The sequence below is a fragment of the Grosmannia clavigera genome (assembly GCF_000143105.1).
Source record: "Grosmannia clavigera kw1407 unplaced genomic scaffold GCSC_140, whole genome shotgun sequence".
Classification (NCBI taxonomy): Eukaryota; Fungi; Ascomycota; class Sordariomycetes; order Ophiostomatales; family Ophiostomataceae; genus Leptographium; species Leptographium clavigerum.
Window position 1 is genome coordinate 1,541,748 of NW_014040801.1, and position 26,786 is coordinate 1,568,533.

General features: G+C 59.8%; 12 protein-coding genes across 12 annotated transcripts; 6 read left to right on the plus strand and 6 right to left on the minus strand.

Annotated features, from left to right (window-relative positions):
- Positions 1 to 90: 90 nt before the first annotated feature.
- On the minus strand, positions 91 to 1,463 carry CMQ_431 (uncharacterized protein; the record flags this gene model as incomplete). The annotated part of the gene is made up of 2 exons (XM_014317510.1): positions 91 to 696; positions 864 to 1,463. 2 exons carry the CDS (start codon positions 1,461 to 1,463, stop codon positions 91 to 93), a joined length of 1,206 nt encoding a protein of 401 aa, XP_014172985.1.
- Positions 1,464 to 3,322: 1,859 nt separating this feature from the next.
- Positions 3,323 to 5,385, plus strand: CMQ_1534 (flavin-binding monooxygenase; the record flags this gene model as incomplete). Its single annotated transcript, XM_014318613.1, has 3 exons — positions 3,323 to 3,903; positions 3,959 to 4,340; positions 4,408 to 5,385. The coding sequence occupies 3 exons, from the start codon at positions 3,323 to 3,325 to the stop codon at positions 5,383 to 5,385; spliced, it is 1,941 nt and encodes a 646-aa protein (XP_014174088.1).
- A 344-nt stretch (positions 5,386 to 5,729) lies between these two features.
- CMQ_925 (duf1750 domain containing protein) lies at positions 5,730 to 8,195 on the plus strand (the record flags this gene model as incomplete). Its single annotated transcript, XM_014318004.1, has 2 exons — positions 5,730 to 5,768; positions 5,844 to 8,195. 2 exons carry the CDS (start codon positions 5,730 to 5,732, stop codon positions 8,193 to 8,195), a joined length of 2,391 nt encoding a protein of 796 aa, XP_014173479.1.
- Positions 8,196 to 8,946: 751 nt separating this feature from the next.
- Positions 8,947 to 9,804, minus strand: CMQ_364 (uncharacterized protein; the record flags this gene model as incomplete). The annotated part of the gene is made up of 2 exons (XM_014317443.1): positions 8,947 to 9,049; positions 9,122 to 9,804. 2 exons carry the CDS (start codon positions 9,802 to 9,804, stop codon positions 8,947 to 8,949), a joined length of 786 nt encoding a protein of 261 aa, XP_014172918.1.
- A 712-nt stretch (positions 9,805 to 10,516) lies between these two features.
- On the minus strand, positions 10,517 to 11,794 carry CMQ_1097 (ran GTPase activating protein 1; the record flags this gene model as incomplete). The annotated part of the gene is made up of 1 exon (XM_014318176.1): positions 10,517 to 11,794. The coding sequence occupies one exon, from the start codon at positions 11,792 to 11,794 to the stop codon at positions 10,517 to 10,519; it is 1,278 nt and encodes a 425-aa protein (XP_014173651.1).
- Positions 11,795 to 12,648: 854 nt separating this feature from the next.
- CMQ_1722 (c2h2 finger domain containing protein) lies at positions 12,649 to 14,154 on the plus strand (the record flags this gene model as incomplete). The annotated part of the gene is made up of 1 exon (XM_014318801.1): positions 12,649 to 14,154. The coding sequence occupies one exon, from the start codon at positions 12,649 to 12,651 to the stop codon at positions 14,152 to 14,154; it is 1,506 nt and encodes a 501-aa protein (XP_014174276.1).
- A 245-nt stretch (positions 14,155 to 14,399) lies between these two features.
- CMQ_832 (uncharacterized protein) lies at positions 14,400 to 15,328 on the minus strand (the record flags this gene model as incomplete). Its single annotated transcript, XM_014317911.1, has 3 exons — positions 14,400 to 14,794; positions 14,846 to 14,960; positions 15,020 to 15,328. 3 exons carry the CDS (start codon positions 15,326 to 15,328, stop codon positions 14,400 to 14,402), a joined length of 819 nt encoding a protein of 272 aa, XP_014173386.1.
- Positions 15,329 to 15,419: 91 nt separating this feature from the next.
- Positions 15,420 to 16,928, plus strand: CMQ_1102 (NADPH-adrenodoxin reductase; the record flags this gene model as incomplete). Its single annotated transcript, XM_014318181.1, has 2 exons — positions 15,420 to 16,702; positions 16,844 to 16,928. 2 exons carry the CDS (start codon positions 15,420 to 15,422, stop codon positions 16,926 to 16,928), a joined length of 1,368 nt encoding a protein of 455 aa, XP_014173656.1.
- Positions 16,929 to 16,997: 69 nt separating this feature from the next.
- Positions 16,998 to 18,115, minus strand: CMQ_1322 (electron transfer flavoprotein alpha; the record flags this gene model as incomplete). Its single annotated transcript, XM_014318401.1, has 2 exons — positions 16,998 to 17,747; positions 17,840 to 18,115. The coding sequence occupies 2 exons, from the start codon at positions 18,113 to 18,115 to the stop codon at positions 16,998 to 17,000; spliced, it is 1,026 nt and encodes a 341-aa protein (XP_014173876.1).
- A 654-nt stretch (positions 18,116 to 18,769) lies between these two features.
- On the plus strand, positions 18,770 to 21,119 carry CMQ_522 (rsc complex subunit; the record flags this gene model as incomplete). Its single annotated transcript, XM_014317601.1, has 2 exons — positions 18,770 to 18,875; positions 18,946 to 21,119. 2 exons carry the CDS (start codon positions 18,770 to 18,772, stop codon positions 21,117 to 21,119), a joined length of 2,280 nt encoding a protein of 759 aa, XP_014173076.1.
- A 1,241-nt stretch (positions 21,120 to 22,360) lies between these two features.
- On the plus strand, positions 22,361 to 24,346 carry CMQ_1282 (carnitine acetyl transferase; the record flags this gene model as incomplete). Its single annotated transcript, XM_014318361.1, has 3 exons — positions 22,361 to 22,406; positions 22,469 to 24,161; positions 24,220 to 24,346. 3 exons carry the CDS (start codon positions 22,361 to 22,363, stop codon positions 24,344 to 24,346), a joined length of 1,866 nt encoding a protein of 621 aa, XP_014173836.1.
- A 179-nt stretch (positions 24,347 to 24,525) lies between these two features.
- On the minus strand, positions 24,526 to 26,355 carry CMQ_1428 (adenylyl cyclase-associated protein; the record flags this gene model as incomplete). Its single annotated transcript, XM_014318507.1, has 3 exons — positions 24,526 to 25,543; positions 25,612 to 26,235; positions 26,297 to 26,355. The coding sequence occupies 3 exons, from the start codon at positions 26,353 to 26,355 to the stop codon at positions 24,526 to 24,528; spliced, it is 1,701 nt and encodes a 566-aa protein (XP_014173982.1).
- Between the last annotated feature and the right edge of the window lie 431 nt (positions 26,356 to 26,786).

Genomic DNA, 26,786 nt, shown 5'->3' on the forward strand with positions numbered 1-26,786 from the left:
GGTGTCTCGTGCAAGCTTTCCGTGACCTGTCAGGGCACAAGCAGCAGTTGTCTGTCTCCACCGCTGTACCTGCACTAATTCTTGCTTCGGCTATTCCAGCACGCACCGGACAACACCGCGGCGCACACCTTCTGTCTCCTCACGCAGCTCGGTCACCAGCGCTCCTGCGTCACGCATCCGGCGAACAAAGTCGTCCAGCGAGCCGCCAACGCCGAAATACAGTTTCTTAGCTGCGACGACCGCGGCTGCATTGGCGGTGGTGCCGCGCTCACGACGCAAAAACGCCAGCAAGGTATCGCTGAAGGACGCGAGAGCAAACGGCGAGTAAATGGTCTCGGCACCAAGCATCAAAGTGTTCGTGCCGTCAGAGCCAAATACCTCCTCGTTCGTGTACAACAAGCGGACAAACTCGGACGACCAGCCACCAGACATGAACGTAAACCCGATTCTCGTCTTTTGGAGAAACACGCAAAAGGCGGTCTTGACATCGGTGGTAAGGTGGAGCTCTTCCTGCTCGAAGTCGAAAGCCTCTTTAAGGGCTGGGTCCTCGCGCCGTTGCTGCAGGGCCCAGACAAGAATAAGATTGGGCAGCGTGACGAGGTTGAGCACGCTGGGGTTGTAATCGGCCACGGTGAAGGTGAGCGGGTAGAGGCTGTGACGCTCAACGGTACGACCTGCCCGAGTGGCGCAGGCCCACTGGAACAGGGCCAATGATGGAAGAGCTGTTCCACATCCAAGCTACCAGCAGACCGCAGGTGTCAACTTCTCGTACGATGCAGTAGCTCGCAGGCACGAAGCAAAAAAAAAGAAAAGAAAGAAAGAAAAAAGGCAGGGGTCAAGGGGAAGAGCACGCAGGTTCTCACCTCGATCACACGAGAGTGTCCTGGTCGGCAGAGCATGCTGGCCGCCACTGTGGAAGGGCGTGAGAACGAGGGTGATTCTCGATCGGGATTGAGCAGGGTTTTGACCAAATCGACGCTGCTCTCCCAGCTCTTGAAGCCGCCCTCGTAGATGCCCGTTTTGACGTCATGGCTGCCGAGTCCGGGAGCGATCTCGCCATTGTCATCGGCCCCCTGGGTCGTGCTCTCGTCTTCCTCGGCCATCACCTGCATGCGGACGTCCCACAGCTCACGCCGCGGCAGTTGGATCAGTGTGGATTGGCTACCGCCGGTGTTGCCGCCATCGGGGCCACCAAAATCTGCCTCGAGCTTTACGGTGATGAGGCCGTATGCAATCTTGGAAGGCAGGTCCCTCAACATGTGCATCATGTAGTGCCGAAGCGGTGGAAGCTGGGGCTTACCCTGCACGGGGAAAGCACTGGCAGCAGCGGAGGGTGATGTTGTTGCTCCTAGTGAGACAGCAGTAGTCGCTGCTGCCGATGCTGCTGCTGCCGAGACTGGGGCCGATCCATTTTGATCGGCATCCTCGATGTCGTCGCCTGAAAAGGAAAAGGAAAAAGACATTGCTGGGTCGAGAGAAGCTATCCGCACTGGTGCGTCTGTTGCGGCTGGGGCGTTTGGCCTGTTCTGTTTTCTGCAACGGAGAAATGCTGCTGCCCACCGCCGATCGGTGCCCAAATCGCAACGGCGTCCTGCAGAAGCAGATGTACCGGGAGGACAGGAAGACAGGAAGACAGGAAGAAGGGATGCAGCCAGCAGCTCGCACAATCTGCCTGCTGCAAACCGAGCGCTCCTGTCACCGGACGGGGTCTCGCGCTTGCTGTTCTTGTCTCGCGCAAGTTATTACGTGTCTTGCTAGGAGCCTGTTGTCGCTGCCAGGCTTTTCTTCTTGTCCTCGCTCCTTCCGTCTTCAAGCTTCTCAGTCGTTCAATATTTTGTAATCACTTTTTCGCCTTTTCCTCACCCCACCACCAGCTCCCGCCGCTAGCATCTTCAAGCATGTTCTAATCTTCTAATATCGATCGCTCGGCTTATAGCGGCCTATTTACACCGCCTTGGACGCCCCAGAAGTGAGTCGGTGTGAGTGACTGGTTGGGCTCTCTTGCGTGCATATTAGTACGCATTAGTGCATATTCTCGCGTCTTCTTTCCTGCTCGTCTTCCCTGTCATCACCTTCCGATTCTGCCTGCCGGCCTGCCCAACAAGGGGCCCTAAGCACTTGACTCTTCTCTTTGTCTCTCTGTCTCAGCCTGCCTACTGCTTTGTCGATATCAGGTCAAACAGCCGTCGGCCCCGTGGTTCCCGGAGACTAACCTCACTGACTCTGATGCCATGCTTGCCCATTGGTTCCCTTCCGCGGCCCCTCTCCTCCCTTCAGCAACGAACACACTAGCTCGTTTCCGTTGTAACAAAGGAGACTGTCGATCGGTCGTCGGCCGCCATGCAGGCTCTAGCTTGGCGTCACAGCTGCTCATCCGCGTGTCAGTAGACATGCTTCCTAGCTGCTCCTTCACTCCTTCATATGTGACTTTCCATCGCCAGCTTCACACTATCTCTCTCACCTCATGCATGCTCTCTCTCCGAGTTCTCTGGACATCCACCGCCTCGCCGCTTCGGGGTCCACTTGGCTGCTCCGTACGGCACTAGGATATCCCCCCTCCCTTGTCCGTCATCTACATCGACAGCCTGCAGCTGCATATCCGCCTGCATATCTGCACGCCTGCATCTTTCAGCTCCCGGCTAGCTCAGCACAGGCCAACTCAGCACCGGTTAGCCGCTCTTTTCTGTTGGCCGGATGACACTTGAAACGGCAACGATCGGGCTCTGGACGCTGCTAGCTTTTTTTCTGTTTTTCTCACCATCTCCGCACCGCTGTACTATGCATCCTGTCTCTCTCCCTGGCCTCGTGCTTGTCGCCGTTCTGCTCCTACACAATGTGTTGTGGTGGCGTCGTGTCTCCACTCCCTCCTATGCCCGGTCTGCCAGGCTGCATGAGGAAGACACCGTTGTCTTGGCCCTCCGGAGACAAGTGTGCGTTTCTTCAACAGGCCGCGTCTGTTGTTGGGACAGACGCATCGCTACTGGACGTAGCCATCGTTTTCCTAGCCTCAATGCTACCCTAGGCCTTCATGGCGAACGGCCTCAAGTGCTTCTAGCTGTCTCTCAGGTCTTGGTCCTCTCCTGCCTTCTGGTCATTGGCCCATTCAAACCCATCGATGTTGCATACTGGGTGTGCAGAACCACAATAACCCATTTGCCAGAGGCTATCTATCTGTCGTTGGTTCTCCCACTTGCACGTATAAATAGACTCGTCAGTTCCGTGTGCTTTTCACAGTTCGAGTGCACAGGCAACGCAGAGAATACACTTCCGTCTCGTTCTGCCCATCTCTTCCTCCTATCTTAAAACCAGCTGAGTCTCTGCGATGTCGATCCAAAAGCCCACCGATCTTGAGCGAGATCGTCGCCCTCGGAAGGCCCCGCCTCGTACAGGTGGCGTCCAAAGTGTAAGCAGCACAGCTGGCAGCACCATCGGCATGTCCACTTATGCTGTTCGAGAAGCACCACTGGGGTCTGCTAGGCGCATTCGTGTCGTTGGCATTGGTGCTGGCCCTAGTGGCATCAACATGACTCGCAGACTGCGACTGCAGCTGGACAACTATGAGCATGTCATCTATGAGAAGAACTCTGATGTGGGTGGAAGCTGGTACGAGTCAAGATATCCGGGCTGTCGTTGTGACATCCCAAGCCACAACTACCAGTTTTCCTGGCGACCCAAGAAGGACTGGGCCAGCTTTTTTGCCGCGGCTGAAGACATTGGCGCCTATCTGGGCCGCGTCTGCGACGAAGAACACATGCGGGACATTATCAAGACTGAGCACCGGGTGGCAGCCGCCACTTGGGACGAGACCCGAGGCGTGTGGCTCCTCACCATCGAGAACATACGTACCGGCAAACAATTTGACGATTATGCCCACTTTCTCATCGATACATCGGGTATCTTGAAGTGTGTATCCCTGTCGTTCTTTGCCGTTTTGGGGGACACTCGCTAACGCAAGTAGCAAATGGAAATGGCCCGACATCGAAGGGCTCAACAGCTTCCGAGGAGATCTTATCCACAGTGCTCGATGGCCGGCTGAGTTCGAATACAAGGACAAGGTCGTGGCCGTCATAGGAAACGGCTCGTCGGGCATCCAGATCGTGCCCGCCATACAGCCTGCCGTCAAACAGCTGGTCCACATTGTGCGCACGCCTGCGTGGATTGTCCCTCCACATGTCCAGGTTTTCTCCATGGGCGAGGCTGGCCAAGTGCTCCGGGACATCGGCCTGGATGAAGAAGAGAACTTTGCGCCGAGTCAGATCGAGCGCTTCAAGAACGACCCGGCCTTCTATCGAAAGTTTGTCAAGGGCATCGAAAAGGAGGTGAATAACACATTTCCCATCGTAAGTGGCCGATCACCCCTCATAGCCGTCTTGTCTGCCCATGCATCATCATGCTTACCGGCACTAGATTCTGAAAGACGGCCCGACACAGGCTTATGCACAGCAACAAGTGCGAGCATACATGACAGCCATGCTGGGCGGCGACGAGAAGCTCTGCGAGGCTCTAATACCAGACTATCCCCTTGGCTGCAAGCGGTTGACTCCTGCCCCAGCATACCTGCAGAGTCTCACTCAGCCGAATGTCAAGGTCGTCACTGAGGGTGTGCGACGCATTGTGCCAGACGGAATCGAGCTGCTTTCTGGGGAGGTACTGAAATTGGATGCCATTGTCTGTGCCACTGGCTACGACGTTTCTTTCTGCCCACGATTTCCTCTGCATGGTCGCAATGGCAACCTGCAGGCCCTGTGGCGCGAGAACATCCCTCAAGCCTACATGTCCTGCTCCATACCAGGGGTGCCCAACTATTTCAGTGAGCTCCTCCCAAGAGATGCCATCCACGCCATGTTTCTGACAAGCCCACTTGCAGCATTCCTCGGCCCCAATGCCCCCATCGGCCACGGCAGCACCTTCACGCTCGGCGAACATATTGCCAAGTACGTCGCCCGTGTGATTCACAAGTGCCAGACCGAGGGTATCAAAGCAATTTCTCCGTCGCAGTCTGCCGTAGACGACTACAACGAACACATACGCGCCTTCATGCCGCGAACATCGTGGTCCTCTTCGTGTCGATCTTGGTACAAACGAGGTCACGATGAGCCTGACGGGTTGGTCACTGCGCTGCATCCAGGCAGCCGCATACACTTCTTCCACATGCTTGAAGACTTCCGCGGCGAGGATTTTGACTATGTGTATGTCACGGATGCGGAAGAAGATGGGAAGCCTAGTCGTAGCAACCGTTTCCGCTATCTCGGAAATGGCTTTTCGACCAAGGAGCTCGACCCGACATTCGATACCACTTGGTATCTCGACAATCCCGCGTTGTCAGGTGTTGAGCCCCCGCCCAGAGCGGCGCCAGGCAGGGCGCTGATACTGTCAAAACTATGAGGGCGTATTTGGGGGCTGATGTGCAGGCTTATGTATGATTAAAAGATACGAGATTCAACACCGATTCCATTGATGAGGAAGCACGTGATAGTAGTGCATATTCACGTGACATGAGCCACACATTTACCAGCCACCTTTTGAGCTGAGAGCTGTAAAGAAACGCGACAACTGGGAAAAAAAGAGCCCTTCTAGCCCGCGTTTGAAGGCTTTCGCGATTTACGGGCCAAGCAGCATCGACACGAAGGGTGCATTTCCACGCACCGATCGCGCGAACTCGCAGACCTTCTCGCCCGCCATTTCTGCATTTGTTTCGATTCATTTCACAAAACGATCGAGCTGACGCGATGGCTTCGGATCCGAGCTATAACGTCCATCCGGACCTGGTAAGTTGGCCGTTCAGGGGGGGCCACAGTTAGCTGAACACACATCGACGGCTGTTGCTGACATCGTGCGGTAAGCTCCCACACATCCATCTGATCAGCGCGTATCGATACCCGCTGGTGCCACGATTTGGCATTCCCGAAGTGACGGAATGGCTGCTCAATGCGCCCCGGATTGCCCGCGACGGGGCGCCATTTTTTTGGACCTATCTGGACATACCTCAGGATGGGACTATCATCCTGACGTGGCAGCCGTTGCAGCGACTAGGAATGGAGTTTGCATCGGACGGCTATGTCTGGCCGCGCGGCGAGACCTACTACCAGCATGAGATTCGGGATGGCCTAGTACGTGAAGAGAAAGAGAGAGACAGAGAAGACCGGGTGGACAACAAGCTAATCGTGCAGATTCTCGAGGTGTTTCACCAGCCGGTAGGGTATCGTCCCGGCGAGGAATACGCAACACACTCGCGACGACGGTTCCGCCTGATGCCACCCAAAGTGCCGAATCCCAACACTCCTCAAGTCGACCCAAGCTTGTGGCTGGTGCATTACGGCCCCATCGACGAGCGCGAGCCAATCCCGGTCAAGAAGATCCGGCTGGAGCCGAGGATACGCACGGCGATGGAGACACGCAACAACCTGCAAAGGGCGGGGCAGATCACACGCAAGGAGTTTATGCTCTCGGACCGGGTCAACTGGCCGCACATTCCGCTGCCTCGCGATGCTCGCGGACCACCGATGTACCCCGGCGTACCTGTCAGCGGCCACCACATTCCGCAGCAGATGGCATACCCCCCACACGCGCCGGGCAACATGGCAGTGCCGCCACCGTCAAAGCGGGCGCGCCATGTGGCTTCGGGGCCGGGACCCGGGGTTGTGCATCCTGGGGTCGGGCTGATGGGCGGACAACCGGGCATGGGCGGAGCCCATCCGATGATGCAGCAGATGGATGTGGCGATCTATGACGACGAGGAGGACACGTCGCGTGGCGACATGTTTGATAATATTACACCGCGCGACGTGAGCCTCGAGCGGTACAAGCAGAACCACGAGTGGATGGAGGAGGTGATCTCATCGCCGTACCGCATCAACCAGATTGGGTATGCTGACCTGGGTCTGGGTCTCAAGGGCGAGCTAGCCCCGGTGACGGAGGGCATCTTTGAGGGTCAGGGCTTTGAGGCGTCCCAGCGTGTGCCCAAGAAGCCGTACGTCGGACGTCTGGACCCGGGCCTGGCAGATGAGTTCCGCAAGCGGGTGACGGAACAAATGGCGGCGGCGCAGGCAGAGATCGCCGAGATGAAGGCGCAGCACGAGAAAACCGTGGCCGACTTCCGGTTGAACTCGGTGGTCAAGGCGGCCGAGCACGATCTGCGCTTCTCGCTGGTGGCGAAGGATCCGAACGGACCGGAGGCCAGCTGGGGACTGGAAAGGCGGCTGGACGAGTCGGACGACGGGGACGAGGTCGGCGGCGACGGCGGCGGCGACAGCGGGCGCTGGGCACACCAGAAGCACCGCAAGACAGTGGACGAGATCATGGCCCATGTGGAAACGTCTTTGGGCCATCGGATTGTGCGGACGGGCGCGGTGGTGCGAATCCAGGACGGCGGCTATCAGGAGCCGGAGCCAGAACCGGAACCGGAGCCAGAGCCGACGGCAGAGTCAGAGACGTTGCTGGAAGTGCCGGCAGCTTCGGCGATGGTCGGTGGTGGCGCTGCAGCCGGAGCATCGCCCGCGGGCTCGCAGATTAGCGGCATCATGATTGGCGATGGCGACATGGACATGGGCGACACGGCGGCCGGGCTGCTAGACCAGATGGAGTCAGCCTTCTCGGCGGCCTCAACACCCAGCAACAACTTCTCGACGCCGCACGGTCAGCTCCCGACGACGGGCCTGTCGAACGTGGCCACGCCAGGCAACGGGGCAGCCGGAGGGCCCTCAAGTGGAGGCGCGATAATGAGCGATGTGACCATGCAGAATGCAAGTCATGCAGCAGCAGTAGCAGCAGCAACAGCAGCAGCAGCGGGACCTACAACGGCGGGCAACGAAGATTGGGTGGTTGTTCCGTCCGGAGGCGATATCTCACCGGCTGGCGATGGTGCAGGCACGGCGACAGGAGCAGCCGTTGGTGCAGGGCCTGCAGCAGGAGCAGGAGCAGGAGCAGCAGCAACTATCGTAGAAGGGATACCAGCAGCAGCAGCAGCAGCAACGCCAGCAGGAAGCGGCATCAGGCCCGAGTCGGAGGTAGTGACTCCAGGCGGACTGCTGGAGGGCAGCGACAACAACACGAACAACGACTTTGGGTCGCTGGAGGATCTGGACACCGCAGGAGAGGCGCTGGCCGGACTGGAGGACGCGGCAGATCTCGGAGAGGGCCTGGACCTGGACATGGAGGACTCTGCGTTTGGAAATGCCTTTGCCGGAGAGGACTAAGGGCGGAAACAGGCGTGGGAGACGCTTTGACATGATATATCGAGAGCAAAGGCGTGTGATTTTGGCGCCGGAGAGCACTTTGGGACAGGAGTGGGATCTGGTTCTTGTACTGTAGTGTGATTATTTTAATTGCCGTCTCGTTTCTGCCTGTGCCAAAGAGCCACCTCTCTAGAGAACGGCTTCTTTCGGCCCTTACGGAGTACTCTTTCCTCTTCTCGTTCTTTGATTCCCTCTTCGGCAGTGGGTTATATCACCGCTTTGCTTTTGCTTGTATCGTACGGCGATCTCGACTTCCAGGGCTGTATTTACGATTTACAATACGGCGCATCGATGAGTAAGCCTGTGTGATCACTAACACGCCAACATCAGAGCCTCGTCAGGCAAAATAACATTTAGTTCATCGACAACATGGCTTGAGTCTTTAACTTGTTTTCGTAAGGGCAATTTATCATGCCCTCGTTTCAAGAAGTAAAAGAGTGGTTGAAATTCGGGTCAGTGACTGTCAAAGTCGGTATAACTAGACGGCTTAGCTGCATGTCATCGGTAGCTACTCCAATCCGTCTCTGCATGCGCCCCCGCCTTGTGAAATCATTACTCGTGTCCGAGAGGGTATACGTCCGAACTTTCGGTCCGACAATGTCGAGCCTGAGTTCCCAGAGAGCCTAAACGCCAGTGAAATGCACAGAGCCTGCCGAAGAGGTCGGGCGAACTGCGGCACAAAACAACCGTCTTGTCTTCATGCCGTCGATGCTTAGTCAGCCTGTCTTCTTGGCGTGCTTCTCTTCGTGCGCGGAGACGTCTTCTTTGATTCTTCGCCTGCATCGGCCTGTTTCTCCGACAGATTGTCCAGCGGTCTGATGCGTTTGAAGTGTTAGTTTCCCGTTTCTGGTGGCTTGCAAAGGCAGCTAGAGGAGAGAGGAACGTACTGGTAGGCCGCATGGGAGACGGTAGCAAAGCTGGCATGCTTCTCTGAGACCTGCGATGGCAGCTCGGACAGTGTCGACGGCGACCGACGGCCCTCCATCAGCCACATGGACAGGCACGGCATCAGGGCGACAGAGGCGACGAAGAGGCCACCCAGCGCGACGTGGATGTTGTAGAGGCTGCTGCTGCTGTAGCTGCTGTTGCTGCTGGGAACGTGTGAATGTCCGCAGTGGGCGCCGTGTCGCATGTGAGCGGGCAGGACCAGCGAGGCCAGCAGGCTGCCGAGCACGACATAGACGAGCGACATGAGGCCGATGGCGAGACGGTAGCTGGCCACACGCGGGATCCGGTAATAGCCGTTGACGAGGCGGGCACACAAAGCCGGAATAGCGACGGCCGGCAGAACCAGCGCCACAATGGTCAGCGTCCGCTCGGCGCTGGCGGCGGAGACTGACGGTGAGCACGCAGCGATGGCCTTGGCCAGCGCGTCTGGCAGGTGCACCGAAAGCGGCAACAGCCCGCTGGTGGCCCAGCCGAACAGCACGACCACGACGGCCGTCAGGGCCACGTAGATAAAAGCCAGGCGGATGACAAAGACGGCCAGAGCGATATCCCAGAGGATCTCAATGACTGACTCGGTCGACTCGAACACGACCGGGTTTGGCATGGCAATGGAGTTCATCATGCTTGGAGTGGTGGGATGTGTGACTGTGTAAGTGTATGTGTTGCTGTTGAGAGTGTTGAAGCTGAATGTTTGGATGCTTGAATGTAGTGCGTGTTGATGGCAAAAGACCGCCTTCTTATCCGGGGAAGTGACCTCCCGGCGACCACCTGTTAATCTGGCCATGCTCCCATTGTGCAGCGTAGATCATTCAGTCAGCGTCCATGGCGGTCCGTTGGCTTCTGCCCGCTTCCGGGTCTTGCGGACGATCCGGTCACAAGAGCATCGAGATGCAACGGCAGGACAAAACAACAGTGGGGCTGTAGGCCGTAGGGTGTTGGTAGTGGTGTGACGATGGAGCCACGCTATGAGTACAGGCTGTCGGGCAGGTGACTGCCAGCGAAACCAACCTAAGCTAGTCAGATATTTAGCCCTCCCAAAGTACAGAAACTACAGGCACGGTATGGTGATGTAGACGTGCTTTGGAACATCCCACCAGCCCAATCCACGGGCTTCTGCCTCGTTCCCTCGGATGCGGCCCGACAAGCTGCCGGTGCACAAGTGCACGAGTACGGGTACTCATGGATACATTCATTTGTTTGTGAGGCTGGGTATCGTCGACAAGGCCAACGGAAGGGAAATAGATGGTAGAAACAGGCGGAAAGGGATGAAACTGCGAGAAAATGAAATCTGGGATGGCTCCCCATGCGTCTTTCTCTCCTGGCGCTCTATGTCTCTAGATGGCCGTCTTCTCCAACGCCTTGGCCAGGTCGTCGACCTCCTTGTCCTTTTCCTGGATGACCGGTTCTTCCTGTGCCTCCTCGGCCTCCTTGATGAGCTTCTCCGCGCGCTCTTCCGTGGTGATTTCGTCCTCGTTTTCGTCGTCCGACTCTTCCCCCTCCTCGTCTTCCTCGTCCGAGTCGTCTTCGAGGTCGCTCAGGCTGTCAAGGCCCCAAGCATCCTCGTCGACGACGTCGCCGGCCAGCGCCTCCTTGCGCGCCTCGAACAGCTCCTGCAGCACCACGACAGCCTCGTCGTCCTCGGAGAACTTGTTGCCGTTGACCTCGAGCTTTTGCAGCAGCGGCAGCGCCGTGTCGACGGCCCGGGCCAGCGCCTTGAGCCCTGGCGCTGTGATGTCGTTGTACTGCAGTCGCAGCACCTGCAGCTTCTTGTTCTGGCCCTGGGCCAGCGCCTCGGCCAAGAGCACGCCGCCCTTTGCGCTCAGCAGCGAGTCACCCACGCCCAGCTCCTCGATGGCCGTCCAGCGCGGCACCACACCGGCCAGCGCCCGCGCGCCCGCCAGCGTGAACGTGTTGTCCTGCAGGTCTAGCACGCGCAGCCCGGTCGCGTCCTGCAGGCCCTCGCTCAGCAGGTGGCTGATGCCCTCCTGCCGGATCCCGTTCTGCACCATCTTGATCTCCTTGACGTGGTTGTGCAGCCGGAAGGTCCGTGCCCACGCCGTCATGCTGCCGTTCTCCAGCCGGTTGCGCCCGCAGATCACCGTCTCGAGATCCGGCACCTCCGTCGCCGTGCCCGCTTTCCGCGCCGCCTCCTTCTTTGCGTGCAGCTCGCTCAGCGCGTCCGCCACCAGGATGCCCGCGTGTGGTCCCAGCCCGTTGTTGTTCAGGTACAGGTGCTGCAGCGGCACGTGGGCTGCCAGAAACGCCACCAGCGGCGCCTGTGTGTTGAGTCCGAACGCGTTGTCGTTCAGGTTGATCGTCGTCAGCTTCGGCAGGTTCAGGATCGACGTCAGCAGCGACGACAGCGCGTCTGGAATCTCGCTCAACAGCCGCCCCGTGAACATGTCCGCCAGATTGGCCGACCGCAGCAGCTTCTTCGTCGACAGCACCTCACCCAGCAGCTGGCACGCGCCCACGCCAAACGTGTTGCCCAGCAGCCGCACTTCCTCTACGTCGTCCATTTCCCGCAGCGCCGCAATGTGTGGCTCCAGGTCGGCTGCCGTGTCGAGCTTCAGCCCCTTCCCCTCGAGTGAAAACACCTTTGTCGAGGCCATCGTGACGGTTTGTGAGGACCAAAAATGAGAAACAAGATGGCAACGCGGTCTTCCTTCCGATTCTGGCAATGGAAGGCGTAAATCTACCGTCCGAAAGTCGTGAAGATGGTGTGTACGGATATGTTTGATTTAAAAATTCAGTCGTCTTGTGGTTGCTAGGAAGCTTTGCTAGGCGTCAAAGACAAGTCGATGTGGGGGGAGGGGCACCAAACCCGTTCGGGCCTAACAACAGGTTCAATAATGGCTACAGCTGGCATCGGCTGGCGACGTGTCTGGGACGCTATTGTGCTGTTGCGCAACTGCCAAGGCACGGTTGTCTACTGTGCACAAGCGGCCATCGTGACGGTTGCAATGGCTACACACCAACAGAGCAGTGCCGCCATGACTCCACAACTGGTCTCGGCAGTGTCTTGTGACTCGAGAAGGCAGGCGATTTGGAGACATAAGTATTTACTCCGTACTATGTACGGAGTAGTATCTTATATTATTACCTGTTTATGAGTTGACCTTATCTTAGCGCTGCAACCCGTCTATTAAGTCTAGGCGCCAAAAATGGACCTAGGCCGCCAAACCCAGCATCCGACACCTGCGACACGCATTTAACGTGCTTTGGGGACCTTGCACCTGCCTGTGCATCGTCGCGCGGGTCTTTTCTGGCTTTATTTTCTCCCTCCGTCTCGCTCGCCCCCTTTTCGTATCTCGTCTCTATCTGCCCCTGGGAACCCTACATTGTCAATTCTGGAGCGGCAGCAATCGGCATCGAGCCTTCCCCCAGTCGCGGTTCCTGAACGTGCGCCTTCCGCATTTTTTTCACCTTCCCGTTTCCTCCCTCACGCCTTCCTTAATCAGCCCCAATGACGAAACGCCACTCGCCGCGGGAGCCTTCTTTCACGCCCGTGTCCACAAACGCCGACTCTGACGACGATGGTATCATAGAAGAAGACCTGCACAAGCCATCGAAGCGATTGAAAGCGGCGCACGGCTCGGCAGCCGACTCAACATCGATTCCTGTCATTCACGAACCCGAGGACGAGGCAGAAGACGAAGCAGACCACGCCAACGAGACGGACAGCAAACGAGACGCCAAGCAAGACAAGCTGGCCATCAAAACTGAAGCCGGACTTGAAGCGGAGGCCGACATTGACGTCGACGCCACCCAGCTCAACGACGCGAACACACAGCTGGTCGAGACCATGTCGAACATCTCGGAAGACACAGAAGGCGAGGCGCCCCATGTCCGAGGCACGGGCTCTCTGCCGGGCGACGACGACGGCTTCGGACAGGTCACCGTCTGCGCCTGGGACGGCTGCAAGACCGGAGACCTGAGCACTATGGACAAGCTGGTCGAGCACTTGCACGCCGAGCACGTCGAGGGCAAGCAGCGGCGGTACACGTGCGAGTGGATTGGGTGTCCGCGGAAGGGCAAGGGGCACGCGAGCGCCTACGCACTCAAGGCCCATCTGCGCAGCCACACGCGAGAGAAGCCGTACGTGTGCTACCTGCCAGAGTGCGCCCTAGCATTTGCGCGCGCCGATGCGCTCAACAAGCACGTCCGCAGTGCTCACGACATTGACCTGATGCGGTCGATCGACCCGCCTCGCGCCGTGCATGCGGGTGGCATCAGCGGCAAGAACAGCATCGGTTACGGGGCATCTCTGATGAACGGAAATGGCAGCGCTGCCAACAGCACCAACACCGGAAGCGGCGGGCACAAGAGCGCTTCGTCCAAGCTCAAGATCATCATCAAGACGCCACAGTCACACGCCGCCGGCCAGGACGACTCGGTGGACTACGGCCCGGCCCAGCACCGCAGCTTCACGTTTGTCAACGAGCCTGGCCCCGACGAGACGACGCTGACGTGCGAGCAAGGCTTCACGGCGCGCGAGCTGGAGTTGCCGCTGGAAAAGCTATACGCGCTGTGCCGCTGCCAGCTGCGGTGGGCCGAGACGGAGAACGAGGAGCTGCGCAAGGAGTGTGCGACATGGGAGGATGAGTACCACCAAGCATGGCTGGAGTGCCAGGTGCTGCTGGACCAGGTGCTCCAGAGCGAGAAGGACTGGCACAAACGACGGCAGGCGGTACTGGCCAGCCTGGCCGTTGAGGAGCGGCGGACGGCAGCAGCGGCAGCAGCAGTGGCAGCAGCGCAAGGAGGCGTGCCCGGAATCAAGGACGAGGACGAGGATTCGGTGGGCGACGAGGACAACGACAACGGCGACGGCGACGGGGATGGCGACGGGGATGGCGACGGCGACAGTGACGATAACGGCATGGATGCCGACGTGACGATGGACGGCTATTCCTTTGCTGACGTCTCATCCTTCTCGGTTGTCGGATCGCAGCTGCGACATCAGGTATCCTAGGCCAGGAAGGAAGGGAAGAGCAGGGACTGCCTACTGTGTGTCTAATCTAATGGGCGTGTATCATTAAGTCTTGCGTATACAAGATTCCGGGGTTATTGATTTGGAGACAACGGCAAACTATGGGTAGTTTGCTTTAGCAGCAGGGTCATGAAGCAACCAATGGACTGTTTCTCTTCGTTTCCTTCCTTTTTTGTTTCCTTCAGTTGTCGGGGATATATTGGATTGTCCAGGGCTGAGACAGCTTCCTAGGCCTTTCTCTTGTCGGCAATGGCGTTTGTAAAGGGAAAGCCGCTGGTGCGCTTGTCGGCGCCAGTGCGGCGGCTGATGTGGCCGGCATTGCTGCCGGCGAAGAGGAGGCACCAAAGGCCCATAGCGGCCAGCAAGCCGCTGCCGGCACAGCCAACGCCGTAGGCGCCGACAGAGGCGTAGACGCGGGAGTAGTAGCAGCCGTAGCTATAGAAGGCTGCGGCAGAGTGGTAGATGGTAGACACGAAGACGGCGGCAGAGGCATAGGGCGATGAGGAGGAGGTGCTGCTGTCGGCGACAGAGCCGAGGGGGAGGATGCCTGACAGGACAATGACGAGAAGGGCAAAGGACAGTTGGGCGAGGCCGAGGGCGCGGGCAAAGTAGATGGCGACGTCTGGAGAGGTTAGGTGAGAAGGGTAGGAAGAGAGAAGGGAAGAAAGCCCACCATCTACATGCAAGTCGGTCGCTAACAAGGAGACGACAAAAGACGGAGCGGCCAAGAGGGAAAGGCCTTGAAGGCCGATCCATGACAAGGTGGCGATATGGTAGATGGCTATGTCCTGGTGGATGTCAATGGGAGATGTAGATTTGAAGACAGGAGGACCGGGAGCAGACTTACATCCATTGTGAGATGCTGTAGAAGTGAGGTTCGAGAGGTGGTAGTTTTTGGAATGAGGTACAGAATACGGAGTATCACACGTAATATTACGTAGGTGGCAGTTGAAGAGCGGCCAGCCCCACTGTACGGAGTAGTTGGCAGCTCAGCCGCTTCCAGCTGGCAGTCGAGAGCTGGCGTAGTTAGTGCTGTAAATGCGCTATAGGACATACGGAGTACAGAGCTAGAAAATTCGAGCGAAGACAGTGATGCGACAACGACGACGATGCAGCCCGCCATAGCAACCTGCCGTGCACGACTGCGAGCAGGCATTCGACCGGTATTGCAGGGTGTTTCTTGGCAGCAGCAGCAGCAGCAGCGCTGGGCACACAATGTGGTCTCTGGTGAGCGGGCGCCATTGCGCATGGCCGTGATCGGTTCTGGCCCAGCGGGCTTCTACACAGCATACCGAGTGATGGGCAAGATGCGAGCGTGCGTGGACATGTACGAGGCGCTGCCGGTGCCGTACGGCCTGGTACGCTTTGGCGTAGCGCCAGACCATCCCGAGGTCAAGAACTGCCAGGACAAGTTTGCCGAGGTGGCGCAGTCGCCAGGCTTTCGTTTTGTCGGCAACGTGGCCGTGGGCGGAGACGGGACTCGGGTCCACGGCGGTCTCGACGTGCCGCTGGAGACGCTGACACGACACTACGACGCCATCGTGTTTGCGTACGGGGCCTCGCGCGACCGACAGCTCGGCGTGGCGGGCGAGCAGCTGCGCGGCGTCTATGCGGCCCGGGACTTTGTCGGCTGGTACAACGGCCAGCCGGGGACGACAGGAGACGGACAAGGGCGCGATGCCATGAACACCATGCGTGCCATGGCCGACGATTTGGCTGACGCCGAGACGGCCGTCGTGATCGGCCAGGGCAACGTGGCGCTCGACGTGGCCCGCATGCTGCTCGAGGACGTGGCCGTGCTGCGGCGCACCGACATCAGCGAGGCCGCTGTGGCCGCGCTGTCCGGCAGCCGCGTCCGACGAGTTCATCTGGTTGGCCGCCGTGGGCCCGTCCAGGCCGCCTTCACCATCAAGGAAGTGCGCGAGCTGACGCGACTGCGCGATGTGGCCATGCACCCTGTCGACGGCAGCCTGCTACCCCCCAGCCTGCCGGCCCTGCCGCGGGCCAAGCGCCGGCTGATGGAGGTGCTGGCGCGGGGCTCACCCACCACGACGATCGCTGCTGCTCGGTCGTGGTCGCTCGACTTTTGCCTCACGCCCATTGGCTTTTCGAGCGATTCGACAGGTCACGTGACCTCAGCCTCATTTGAGCGCACCCATCTGGCCGATCCCTTTGACCGCAACACGCAGGTCGTCCGGCCGACCGCCACCACCGACCCAGCACCATCGCTCGTTCCCATCCCGGCGTCGCTTGTCTTCCGTTCCATCGGCTACCGCTCGGAACCGCTCGCCGGGTTTGATGGTCTTGCCATCCCGTTCGACGACCGCCGCGGCCTCATCCTCAACGATGGCCGTGGTCGTGTCCTCCGTGAGGTTCGCACACCCGACGCCGCCCTCGCCACCGGTCCCCATCCTGGCCTCTACTGCGCCGGATGGGTCAAGCGCGGTCCTACGGGCGTCATCGCCTCCACCATGGAGGACGCTTTCGCCACGGCTGACGCCATCGTCCACGACTGGCAGGCCGGCATCCCGTTTCTTCGGCAGACGACGACGACGACGACGACGACGACGACGACGGAAGAAACGGCCGCCGGCTGGGACGGCGTCCGCGCAGAGGTCGACATGTCCACGGCCCGCGTCGTCTCCTGGCCTGACTGGCAGCGCATCGACAGGGCCGAGCTCCAAAGAGGTGCCATCCTCGGAAAACCCCGCAGCAAGTTCGACTCCACGGCAGACATGCTGGCCGTGCTCGAGTAGGCTGTTGGGATCTGTACTAGTACTTTTTTTGATTGTTATACACGTTTCTACCCTGTGTTGCCCCCTTGCTCAGGCGCTCTTCAGCTTCTCTGTCAGCTCCGGCACCTTTTCAAACAGGTCGCCCACCAGGCCGACGTCGGCCACCTGGAAGATGGGCGCCTCAGCATCCTTGTTGATGGCTGCGATCACCTTGCTGTCCTTCATGCCGGCCAGATGCTGGATGGCCCCCGAAATGCCCACGGCCAGGTACAGCTGTGGCGCCACCACTTTTCCGGTCTGGCCGACCTGCAGGCTGTTGTCGGCAAAGCCGCTGTCGACGGCTGCCCGCGACGCACCCACGGCTGCGCCCACAGCATCGGCCAGCGGCAGCATCAGTCCGTCAAAGTCCTCCTTGGACCGCAGGCCCCGGCCGCCCGAGACCACCCGGCCAGCCGTCGAGAGATCGGGCCGGTCTGACTTGGCCAGGTCCTCCGACAGCCACTCCGTCGCACTCTCCGCCTTGGGGTCCACGCCCGCCTCCACGGCCGCCGTGCTGCTGCTGCTAGCTTCGGCTGCCGGAAAGGCTGTGCCTCGGATCGTCAGCAACTTGATGGCGTCCGTCGACTCCACCGTCGCTATCGCGTTGCCTGCGTAGATTGGCCGCACAAACGTGCTCTCGCCCTCGATCTGGATCACGTCCGACACCGGTTGCACATCCAGCAACGCCGCCACCCGCGGCAAAAGGTTCTTGCCAAACGCCGTGTGGCCCCCTATCACATGTGTGTAGCCGCCCTTCTTGATGTTCTCCACGAGCAGTGGCGCGTAGTTTTCCGGAAGGCCCTGTGCCCGCGGTATTAGCGGTTGGGGACACTTTCCACCTGCTCCTCTTCCTCCCCCTCCTCCCCTTCTTCTCTCATCCTTTCTCCACTCACTCTTTCGTATGCCGCATTGTCCACGGCAATCACCTTCTCCACGCCGTCCACCTTGGCTGCTTGATCGGCCACCGACTTGATGTTGCCGCCGGCGACGAACGCGTGCACAGAACCGCCCAGCTTCTTCGCAGCCGTCACTGCGCTGAGCGAGCCGTCATTCAGCTTCCCGTCTCGCTGCTCGAGGATCGCCAGTGACGACAACAGCCTCGCAAGGCCTACTGACCGGAGCTGCTGTCGGCCGCTGCCCGCGACAGCCCTTCGGATGGTGGACAACATATCTGCAGAGGTGCGAGTGTGAGGGCGCCAATGGACGAGAAGATCGGAGTCGCGAGCTGCTAGTCTCTGCTGATGTCGGATGCGCCGTGCTGAAAAATAGACACAAAATTGGCAGAGCTATCGCCGACGACCGCGGCTCGAGGGGTTTGCGCGGCTGGACACGGCCCGAGGTAGCTGGGGCTGCAGCGCTTTCGGAGGCACGAGCCAAGGTTCCGCCATGCGGTCTGTGCTGCCTGAGGCCGCAAAGCCAGCTCAAAAGTGTATGCCTGAGGCCGAAACATCCTGGGCTGCGCGCGCCTCAAGCTCGTTTTTTTTGCTCCAAACGCGACCCAGCCTTCGGATCGATCAATCGGAGAAGTCCCACCCCCCTTCGAATACACAACTCGCGAGCTGCCCCAGCAACAGCCCCCCGTCCATCTCATAAAATACCGTACAGCGGGAGCCGCTTCGTCCTCCACGCCAACGACGCCGTTGTGCCGATCGCATTGCGACTTTTACTGATCCTGTTGGCACTTGTTGACCCTTGCTAATTTGTCCGCTGCGTCGCGACCCTTTTTCGCCTTGTGCCTGCAGCATTCAGAAAATCCACCTTCCATCGCTGGCTGCCTGGCCTCTGCGATAGATTTCTCGCTGTTCGTGTCTCCGCTCATCACCATGGAGGACGACTCGGTCAAGTTTGGCAGCCCCTCCAATGGCGCGACGCCCAACAGCAGCCACAATCTTGCACAAGACCCTGATGCATCAGGAGTTGCGGTCAACGGTACGAGAGGAGAGCCTATGAGACCGGCCGGGTGGAAGTCCAGCCAGTTTGCTGACCTATTCGCTATCAGACATCCAGATGGGCGAGGACGAAGCGTCCGATGCGGCTGCCGTACCAGAACCTGCTATCAAGGAAGACAGCAGCACGCCCGCCGTGACTGGCTTCTCCGACAACCCACTCGATGCGCCTTCCGCAGCGGTGGCGGACACCGCTGTCGGCGAGGATGAAGAGATGGGCGACGCGAGCAACATTGCGGACGATGTCGGCAGCAAGAACAAGAGCGAAGATGGCGGTGCCGGTGTTGACGACGATGGCGTCGATGCTGTGGGCGTGGATGTGAGCATCCTTGAAGGTACTGGCGAGGACGGCGAGGGTGCGGGTGCGGGTGCGGTCGGCAGCATCAACGGCTCCAAGACCAAGGAGTCGATCGAGAACGCAGCTCGTGAGCATCTCATTGCGCAGACTCACGCCATCATACTGCCTAGCTACAGCACCTGGTTTGACATGAACAAGATTCACAACATTGAGCGGAAAGCGCTGCCCGAGTTCTTCAACAACCGCAACCGGAGCAAGACGCCACACGTCTACAAGGACTACCGCGACTTTATGATCAACACGTACCGACTGAACCCCATCGAGTACCTGACGGTGACGGCGTGCCGGCGCAATCTCGCGGGCGACGTCTGTGCCATCATGCGGGTGCACGCCTTCCTCGAGCAGTGGGGACTCATCAACTACCAAGTGGACTACGAGCAGCGGCCATCGCACGTCGGCCCTCCCTTCACCGGCCATTTCAAGATCATTGCAGACACGCCGCGCGGCCTCCAGCCGTGGCAGCCGGCCGCCGACCCCGTCATCCTCAAAGGCAAGCGGCACCCAGACACCGATGCGCGAGCGGCTGCCGGGACGGTGCCCAAGTCGGAGCTCAGCCTGGAGGTCGGGCGCAACATCTACGAAGCCAACGCGCGGGGCGCCAAGGTCAACAAGACCGAGACCAAGACCAACGGCGAGGCTCACGGTGCTGCTGCTGCTAACGGCGTGCAGAGCGGCGGCACGCCGTCAGGCGACGAGCTGACCAAGAAACCGAGCGTCAAGGTCAACTGCCACCTGTGCGGCATCGACTGCACGCGCATCTACTACCACAATCCGCAGGCGGAGGACAACCCGCGGGCCCAGTACGACCTCTGCCCGAGCTGCTACCTGGAGGGGCGCATGGCCGGCAACCAGACGAGCGCACAGTATCTGCGGATGGAGAACCCGACGTACTCGTCCATCCTCGACCGGGACGCGCCATGGAGCGATGCCGAGCTGGTGCGGCTGCTGGAGGCCATTGAGCGCTTCGACGACGACTGGGGCCAGGTGGCCGACCACGTGGGCACGCGGACGCGCGAGGAGTGTGTTTTGCAGTTTCTGCAGCTGGATATCGAGTCCAAGTACCTCGACTCGGAGATCACCGAGTCGGGCCCGGTTGGCCTGTCGATCCTGGGCGGTGGTGGCGGGCGGCTGCCGTTCAACCAAGCCGACAATCCGGTGATGTCTGTAATTGGGTTCCTGGCCAGCCTGGCCGATCCGGCGAGCACGGCGGCGGCGGCCAGCAAGTCGCTGGACGAGCTGAAGAAGGGGCTGCAGCGGAAGCTGGAGTCGGGCGGCGGGAGCACGGACGAGGCGGATGACAAGGGCAAGGAGACAGCGACGACGACAGCGACGGCTTCCGCGACGACAGCTAGCAAGGAGGCCGGCACGGACGACGCAATGGACGTGGACGCGACACAGGCAGACAATGATGGCGAGAAGGACACGGCCGTGGCGATGAAGCGGTCGGCCAAGGCGGCGGCACAGCAGAGCACGCGGGATCTGGCGAGCGTGCCGTTGGCATCGATCGGAGCGCGGTCGGGCGGGCTGGCGTCGCATGAGGAGCGGGAGATGAGCCGACTGGTGTCGGCGGCAGTGAACGTGACGCTGCAGAAGATGGAGCTAAAGCTCAAGTACTTCAACGAGATGGAGGCGATGCTGCAGGCCGAGCGGAGAGAGCTGGAACGCGGACGGCAGCAGCTCTTCCTGGACCGGCTCTCGTTCAAGCGGCGCGTGCAGGAAGTGCAGGAGAATCTGAAGCTGGCCGCGGTGACGGGAGGCGACCACGGCCTGGTCGATGGGCCGCGTCTGACGCTGCAGCCAGCGACAGCTGCCGTGGGATCGGTGCAGCCGCTGAGCGCCAGTGGTGCCGTCCGAAGCGTCGAGCTGTGAGGCGTGCAGCTGGCTGGCTGGCCGTGGCTGCCCGGTGAAAACGATAGGAAGGTCTTGGCAGAAGAGAATCGGCGTTTTCCAAGGGTTGGTATTTATCTGGGCTTCCATTGTCTAGTCTGTCGTGATCTATGTCTGCTTGCTCGCTGCTCTTGCTTGCTTGCTTGCTTGCTTGCCTTTCTTTTTTTGCTTCTCACGTTTCATTTTCGCCCGGCAGTCTTCCGTCTTTACTCATCCTTCTTTTCTCACGTTCTTCATGGGGTGCCGGGTTTGTCAAGGACACGTGCGTGTGGGATGGGACAAAGTCTGGCAGAACAGCTTTGTATTAAATACATGTGATTCTAGTAGTTCAGGGTGCGAATAAGAATGAGTAATAATCTGTCGTCGTCCTTGCGCCGGCTGCTGGCCCCTTCGTCCGCAAACAGGTCGAATCATGTGAAAGACGTTTGACATGCATTAGGCTTGGAGGAAAACCGGGGCGGCAAAAGCTGGGGTGGCCACTTCCCGCAGCATGCCCCATGGCACGGAGATGCCTCGGCTCAATGGAAGGTAGCGGGAGGGGTTCATCCAGATGGTTTAGGCCATGTGGGCTTGCGGCTTAGGAGCTGCTGTTCGTTGGGAAGATCTCGGCTTTATGGCTAATAGGTGCTGACGCTCTCAGTCTCCTGCTCGTTCGGTGCTGTCAGCCGTGTTAGCCTGCGGTCTCGCTCGCTCCTGGCGAAAAAGGAAAAGTTCCACAATCCCGAGCGCGTCGCCGGAGAGGAAGGCACGATACTCTACTCCGTACTCCGTACTTCGTACTCCATACAGCGTACACAGTACATATAACAAGGCCGACCCGCTTCAGGGCCCCGTTCCCAGCATTCCCCACCAAACGCCCTGCATCCACTCTCAGGAGCCGAAAAGCACCTCGGCGATCGTTGGCACCAGCCTAAAACAGACAGGCCGTCGTCTTGTGTCGACAGAGACAGGGCGACAAGCTGTACGTCCTTTTCTTCCCAAACAAACAACATCACACACACACGCCAGACTCTCCTCCCAGCTCCTCTCCCAATCTGTCATACTGTCGGGGATGTTTGCGGCGGCTGCACGGGCTGGAGCGAAGTCTTCTGTTCTCAGGAGTGGCAGCAGCAGCACAAACAGCGCGTATCTATCGGCAAGAACACGATTGGTAGGTCATCCAACCCCTTCCTCTCCTCTTCCCATCCGCTCTCACCAACTCCCTTCTTCAGTCCAGTTTCACAATGGCACCACCAAAACGAAACAGCAGCTCCAAGCCGATCCCCAAGGGTAAGCCGCCACCTCTTCATACTTTGCAGTTGTGTCGCTTTCGATCTGACGGTCCTGTTTAGGATACGCCGAGGACAACTCAAAGGGTCCGATGCTGCGGTTCCAAGAATCGCTGCCGCGGCTGCCCGTGCCGACGCTCGAGGAGACGGCTGCTCGCTACGTCAAGTCGCTGCGGGCGCTCTACCCAACCGAAGACGTAGCTAAGAGCGAGGCTGCGGTGGCAGAGTTCATCCGACCAGGCGGCGTGGGCCAGCGATTGCAGGCCAAGCTGGTGGCTCAGCGCGACGACGCCAGCGTGAAGAATTGGCTGTCGGAGTGGTGGAACGACGCGGCCTATCTGGCATACCGCGATCCCGTGGTGCCGTACGTGTCGTATTTTTACTCACATCGCGATGATCGTCGCCGTCGCGATCCAGCCAAGCGGGCGGCAGCGGTCACGACGGCCGCGCTCGCGTTCAAGAAGCTCGTCGACTCGGGCACGCTCGAGCCTGAGTACATGAAGGGGCTGCCAGTCTGCATGGACAGCTACAAGTGGATGTTCAACTGTGACCGGATTCCAGCGCGGCCCAAGGACTACGCAGAGAAGCACGAGGCGGCGACGAACAAGCACATTATCGTGGCACGCAAGAACCGCTTCTACAAGGTGGTGCACGAGGCGGGCGGCCGCACGCTGAACGCCAGCGAACTCGAGGCGCAATTCCGTCGTGTCTACGAGCTGGCCAGCGGGGCGTCGGGTCCAGCGCCACCGGTCGGCTTCCTGACGTCAGAGAATCGCGACGTCTGGACGGATGTGCGGACAGCTCTGGCGGCAGCGAGCCCGGTCAACGCCGAGGCGCTTTCAACAATTGACTCGGCGGCCTTCCTCGTCTGCCTCGACGATGCGGCACCGGTCACGCTGGAGGAGCGGGCACACCAATACTGGCACGGTGACGGGTCGAACCGCTGGTTTGACAAGCCGCTGCAGTTCATCGTCAACGACAACGGCACGGCCGGCTTTATCGGCGAGCACAGCATGATGGACGGCACGCCGACACACCGTCTCAACGACTGGGTATGCGATGCGATCTTCAACAACAAGCTGGACGCGCTCAACGATCCGCACGTGCGCGCCGACCTGCCCGAGCCGGTGGCGGTGGACTTCCGGCTGACGGAGCCGCTGACGGCGGCGATTGCAGCAGCCGGCGAGCACTTTGCCGACGTGATCGGGCGCCACGAGCTGGCCGTGCAGGCGTACCAGGGCTACGGCAAGGGCCTGATCAAGAAGTTCCGCTGCTCGCCCGACGCGTATGTGCAGATGGTCATCCAGCTGGCCTACTTCAAGATGTACGGCAAGAACCGACCGACGTACGAATCGGCAACGACGCGTCGCTTCCAGCTCGGTCGCACCGAGACGTGTCGTTCTGTGTCGGAGGAGTCGGTGGCCTTTTGCCGCGCCATGGCCGGTCCTGGCAGTGATGCCGACAGCGTCGATGCGGCCACGCGCCAGAAGCTGTTCCGTGCGGCCATTGACGCGCACCTGGAGTACATTGCGGCGGCATCGGATGGCAAGGGTGTCGATAGGCATCTCTTTGGGCTGCGCAAGCTGCTGGAGCCCGGCGAAGAAGTGCCGGCCATCTACGCGGACCCGGCGTATGCATACTCGAGCAAGTGGTTCCTGTCGACGAGTCAGCTGAGCTCCGAGTTCTTCAACGGCTACGGGTGGAGCCAAGTCGTCGACGAGGGCTTTGGCATTGCTTACATGATCAACGAGAACAGGTGAGTTGGCGTGATTGTGCTATGCTGTTCTGCTCATTGGCTAACTGCTGCCTCACAGCCTTAACTTTAACATCGTGTCCAAGGGCCTGGGAAGCACCCGGATGAGCTTCTACCTGAACGAGGCCGCTGGCGACATTCGCGACCTGCTACTGCCGACGCTGGAAACGGCCAAGGCGAAGCTGTGAGGATTACGTAATGCATATTGTCCATTGGATGTATCTTACTCCGTAGATTGGCTAGAATAGAATGTGCAATAGGCAGAAGAATCGCTGAACGCTTTCGTATACAAAATACTACACTACTATCTGTTGTCTTTTGTCTTGCACCTTCTCGCTCCCTCCCATCACATCTGTCTTTGCGATCCCTATCCAGCGTGCGCAATGATCTCGCTAACCAAGGTGCCCTTGGCTGGGTCAAAGTAGGAGCAGATCTGAGAGGGCAGGGGCACCTCTTTGTAGTCGGCATTTTCGCCGTCGGGGTCGTCGTCGGTGGTGGCGGGAAGGACATTGAGGTTGACGCCATCGGTCTTGCTCATGACGACCTGGGTGGCGGTGCTTTCGCGGCTGAGGTAGATCTGGGCGCCATCGACCTGATCGAGCATGACGGTAGGAATAGAACCGAGGACCTGCAGGGCGAGATTCTGGGACTTGACGACGTCGACAGACGAGACGAGCGAGTCGAGCACGAGCGAGAGCCGGCTAGTGTTTTCGATGGTGACGGCGTTGGCCTTGCCATGGATGATGACGGTGGTGTTGGCGGTCTTGCTGATGAGGATCGACTGGCCGATGGAGGCATCAATCTCGATCGGGCCACCGGCTGCTGCGGCCGCCTCGCGATCGTAGTTCTCGATCGTCCACTTGTTGCCGTCCAGCTCCTTGCGCGCCGGCTTCTTGACCCGCATGCTCTCAGGCTTGGGTTTCTTGCCCGGCACCGGGCTCTTGCCCCGGAGAGCGGCTGTGCTGCCGTCCGGCACCGTCGAGCCAGCACGCAGCGACGGGTTCTTGTGCGTCATCTGTGATCGGTCCACTTTGCGCAGTCCGGCCGTGACGGCCTCGCCCTTGTTGAGCTCCGCAAACACAGCCCCGTGCGCGGTCGTGCTGCTCCTGCTCGCCGCCGGCGCCGACTCGGTCTTGATCTGCAGCATGGGCGGCGGGCCTGGCGGCGGTGGTGGCGGCGGTGGTGGCGGACCGCCCGACGAAGGGGCCGGTGGAGGCGGTGCAGCCGCAGAGTCGGTGGCAGACGTCAGCTGCTGGGCCACCTGGACGGCCGACGCGCCCTGGGGATTCCACGACAGGCCGCCGGAAAAGTGCTGCTTGACGAAGTCGGTCAGGTCGCGGAAGACCTGGTAGAAAGACTGGACCCATTCGACCTGCAGAGGGTCTCTGTTGTGAGGTTAGAAGAGGGGGGAGGTTTGAGAGGAAGGACAGAAAGCGATGGGGAAAGAACCCACTTCTCCTTGAACTCCTTCAAGACCCGGTTGCCAAAGAACTGGGCCGACCCCAGCGACTCCTCCACGTGCTTGTAGGGCCGGTTGTCGACGGTGACCCAGGCCAGGACCATGATGCCCTCGGACACGGCGCTGAGCTGATTGAAGTCGGGCGAGCCGCGGTTGGCGTCCTTGATGTTGACGGCGGCCATGAGGGCCTCGTTGATGGGCTTGAGCAGGTCCTGGTAGACAGACATCTCGGAGCCGGTCATGTCGGGCTTCTTGGCCTTGGTGGAGATGAGGAGAAAGGTGCGCTGGGCCCGGAAGCCCTCGAGCACCTTGTCGGCCTGCTCAGCCACCACGCCGCCATGCTTGCGGCTGAGGTCGACGAACTTGGCCACGGCGCCGGCAAGGAAGACGTCAAAGTCCTCGATCGACTCGGGGAGCTCCTCGGCCGGCAGTGCGGATGCCGCAGCCGGCGCTGGAGCTGGTGGGGGAGCCGTCGCTGTCGGGGTCGGTGCAGCCACCGAGACGATCGGGGGAGCCGGAGCAGCCGACATAGCACCCTCCTGGAGACCAGGAACGGCCTGGGGAAGCTCGATCGTGGACGAGGCGATGTCCTCGAGGCGGGCCGTGGCAGCTTCGAGCCTGGGCAGTCAGTCAGCAGGGGGAGACGAGAGAACAGTAAGACAGAAAGACAGAAACGCACCGTTTGATGAGCGTCGTCAGGTTGTGCATGTTGTTGGTAGCCATGTTGGCGAGAGGCATGTTGGCGAGAGACGAGGAGCGACGAATGGGACGAAAGACAAGACAGCAATGGCAGCAGTGAAAAGACTGAGCACGAAAGAACAGAAGAACCGCAGAGACAAAAAAGCCGCTGCCTGGTCGTCCGAGATGACAATCTGTCGAGTGTCTGCTTCTCTGACGGATGCGCAACCCCTGGACTTTCGGAAAAACCACCTGGCGGGACAGCTCTCCTGAGCGGCGCTAGGGCCACCCCTCTCTGTACTTTTAGTGCATGCCCCACTGCAGTGTGAGAGCCGGCACGGACACGGGCGCTCGTAAGATGTCGTCGGCTGGGATGCCGCTGCTTGTTAGCCCAATGCAAAGTCTGGGCTCTCTGACGTCTTCTGGCATCTCGGATTGTCTCCATCTCGGACTGTCTGGCCATCTTGGACTGTTTCTTCTCGGTTGCCTCT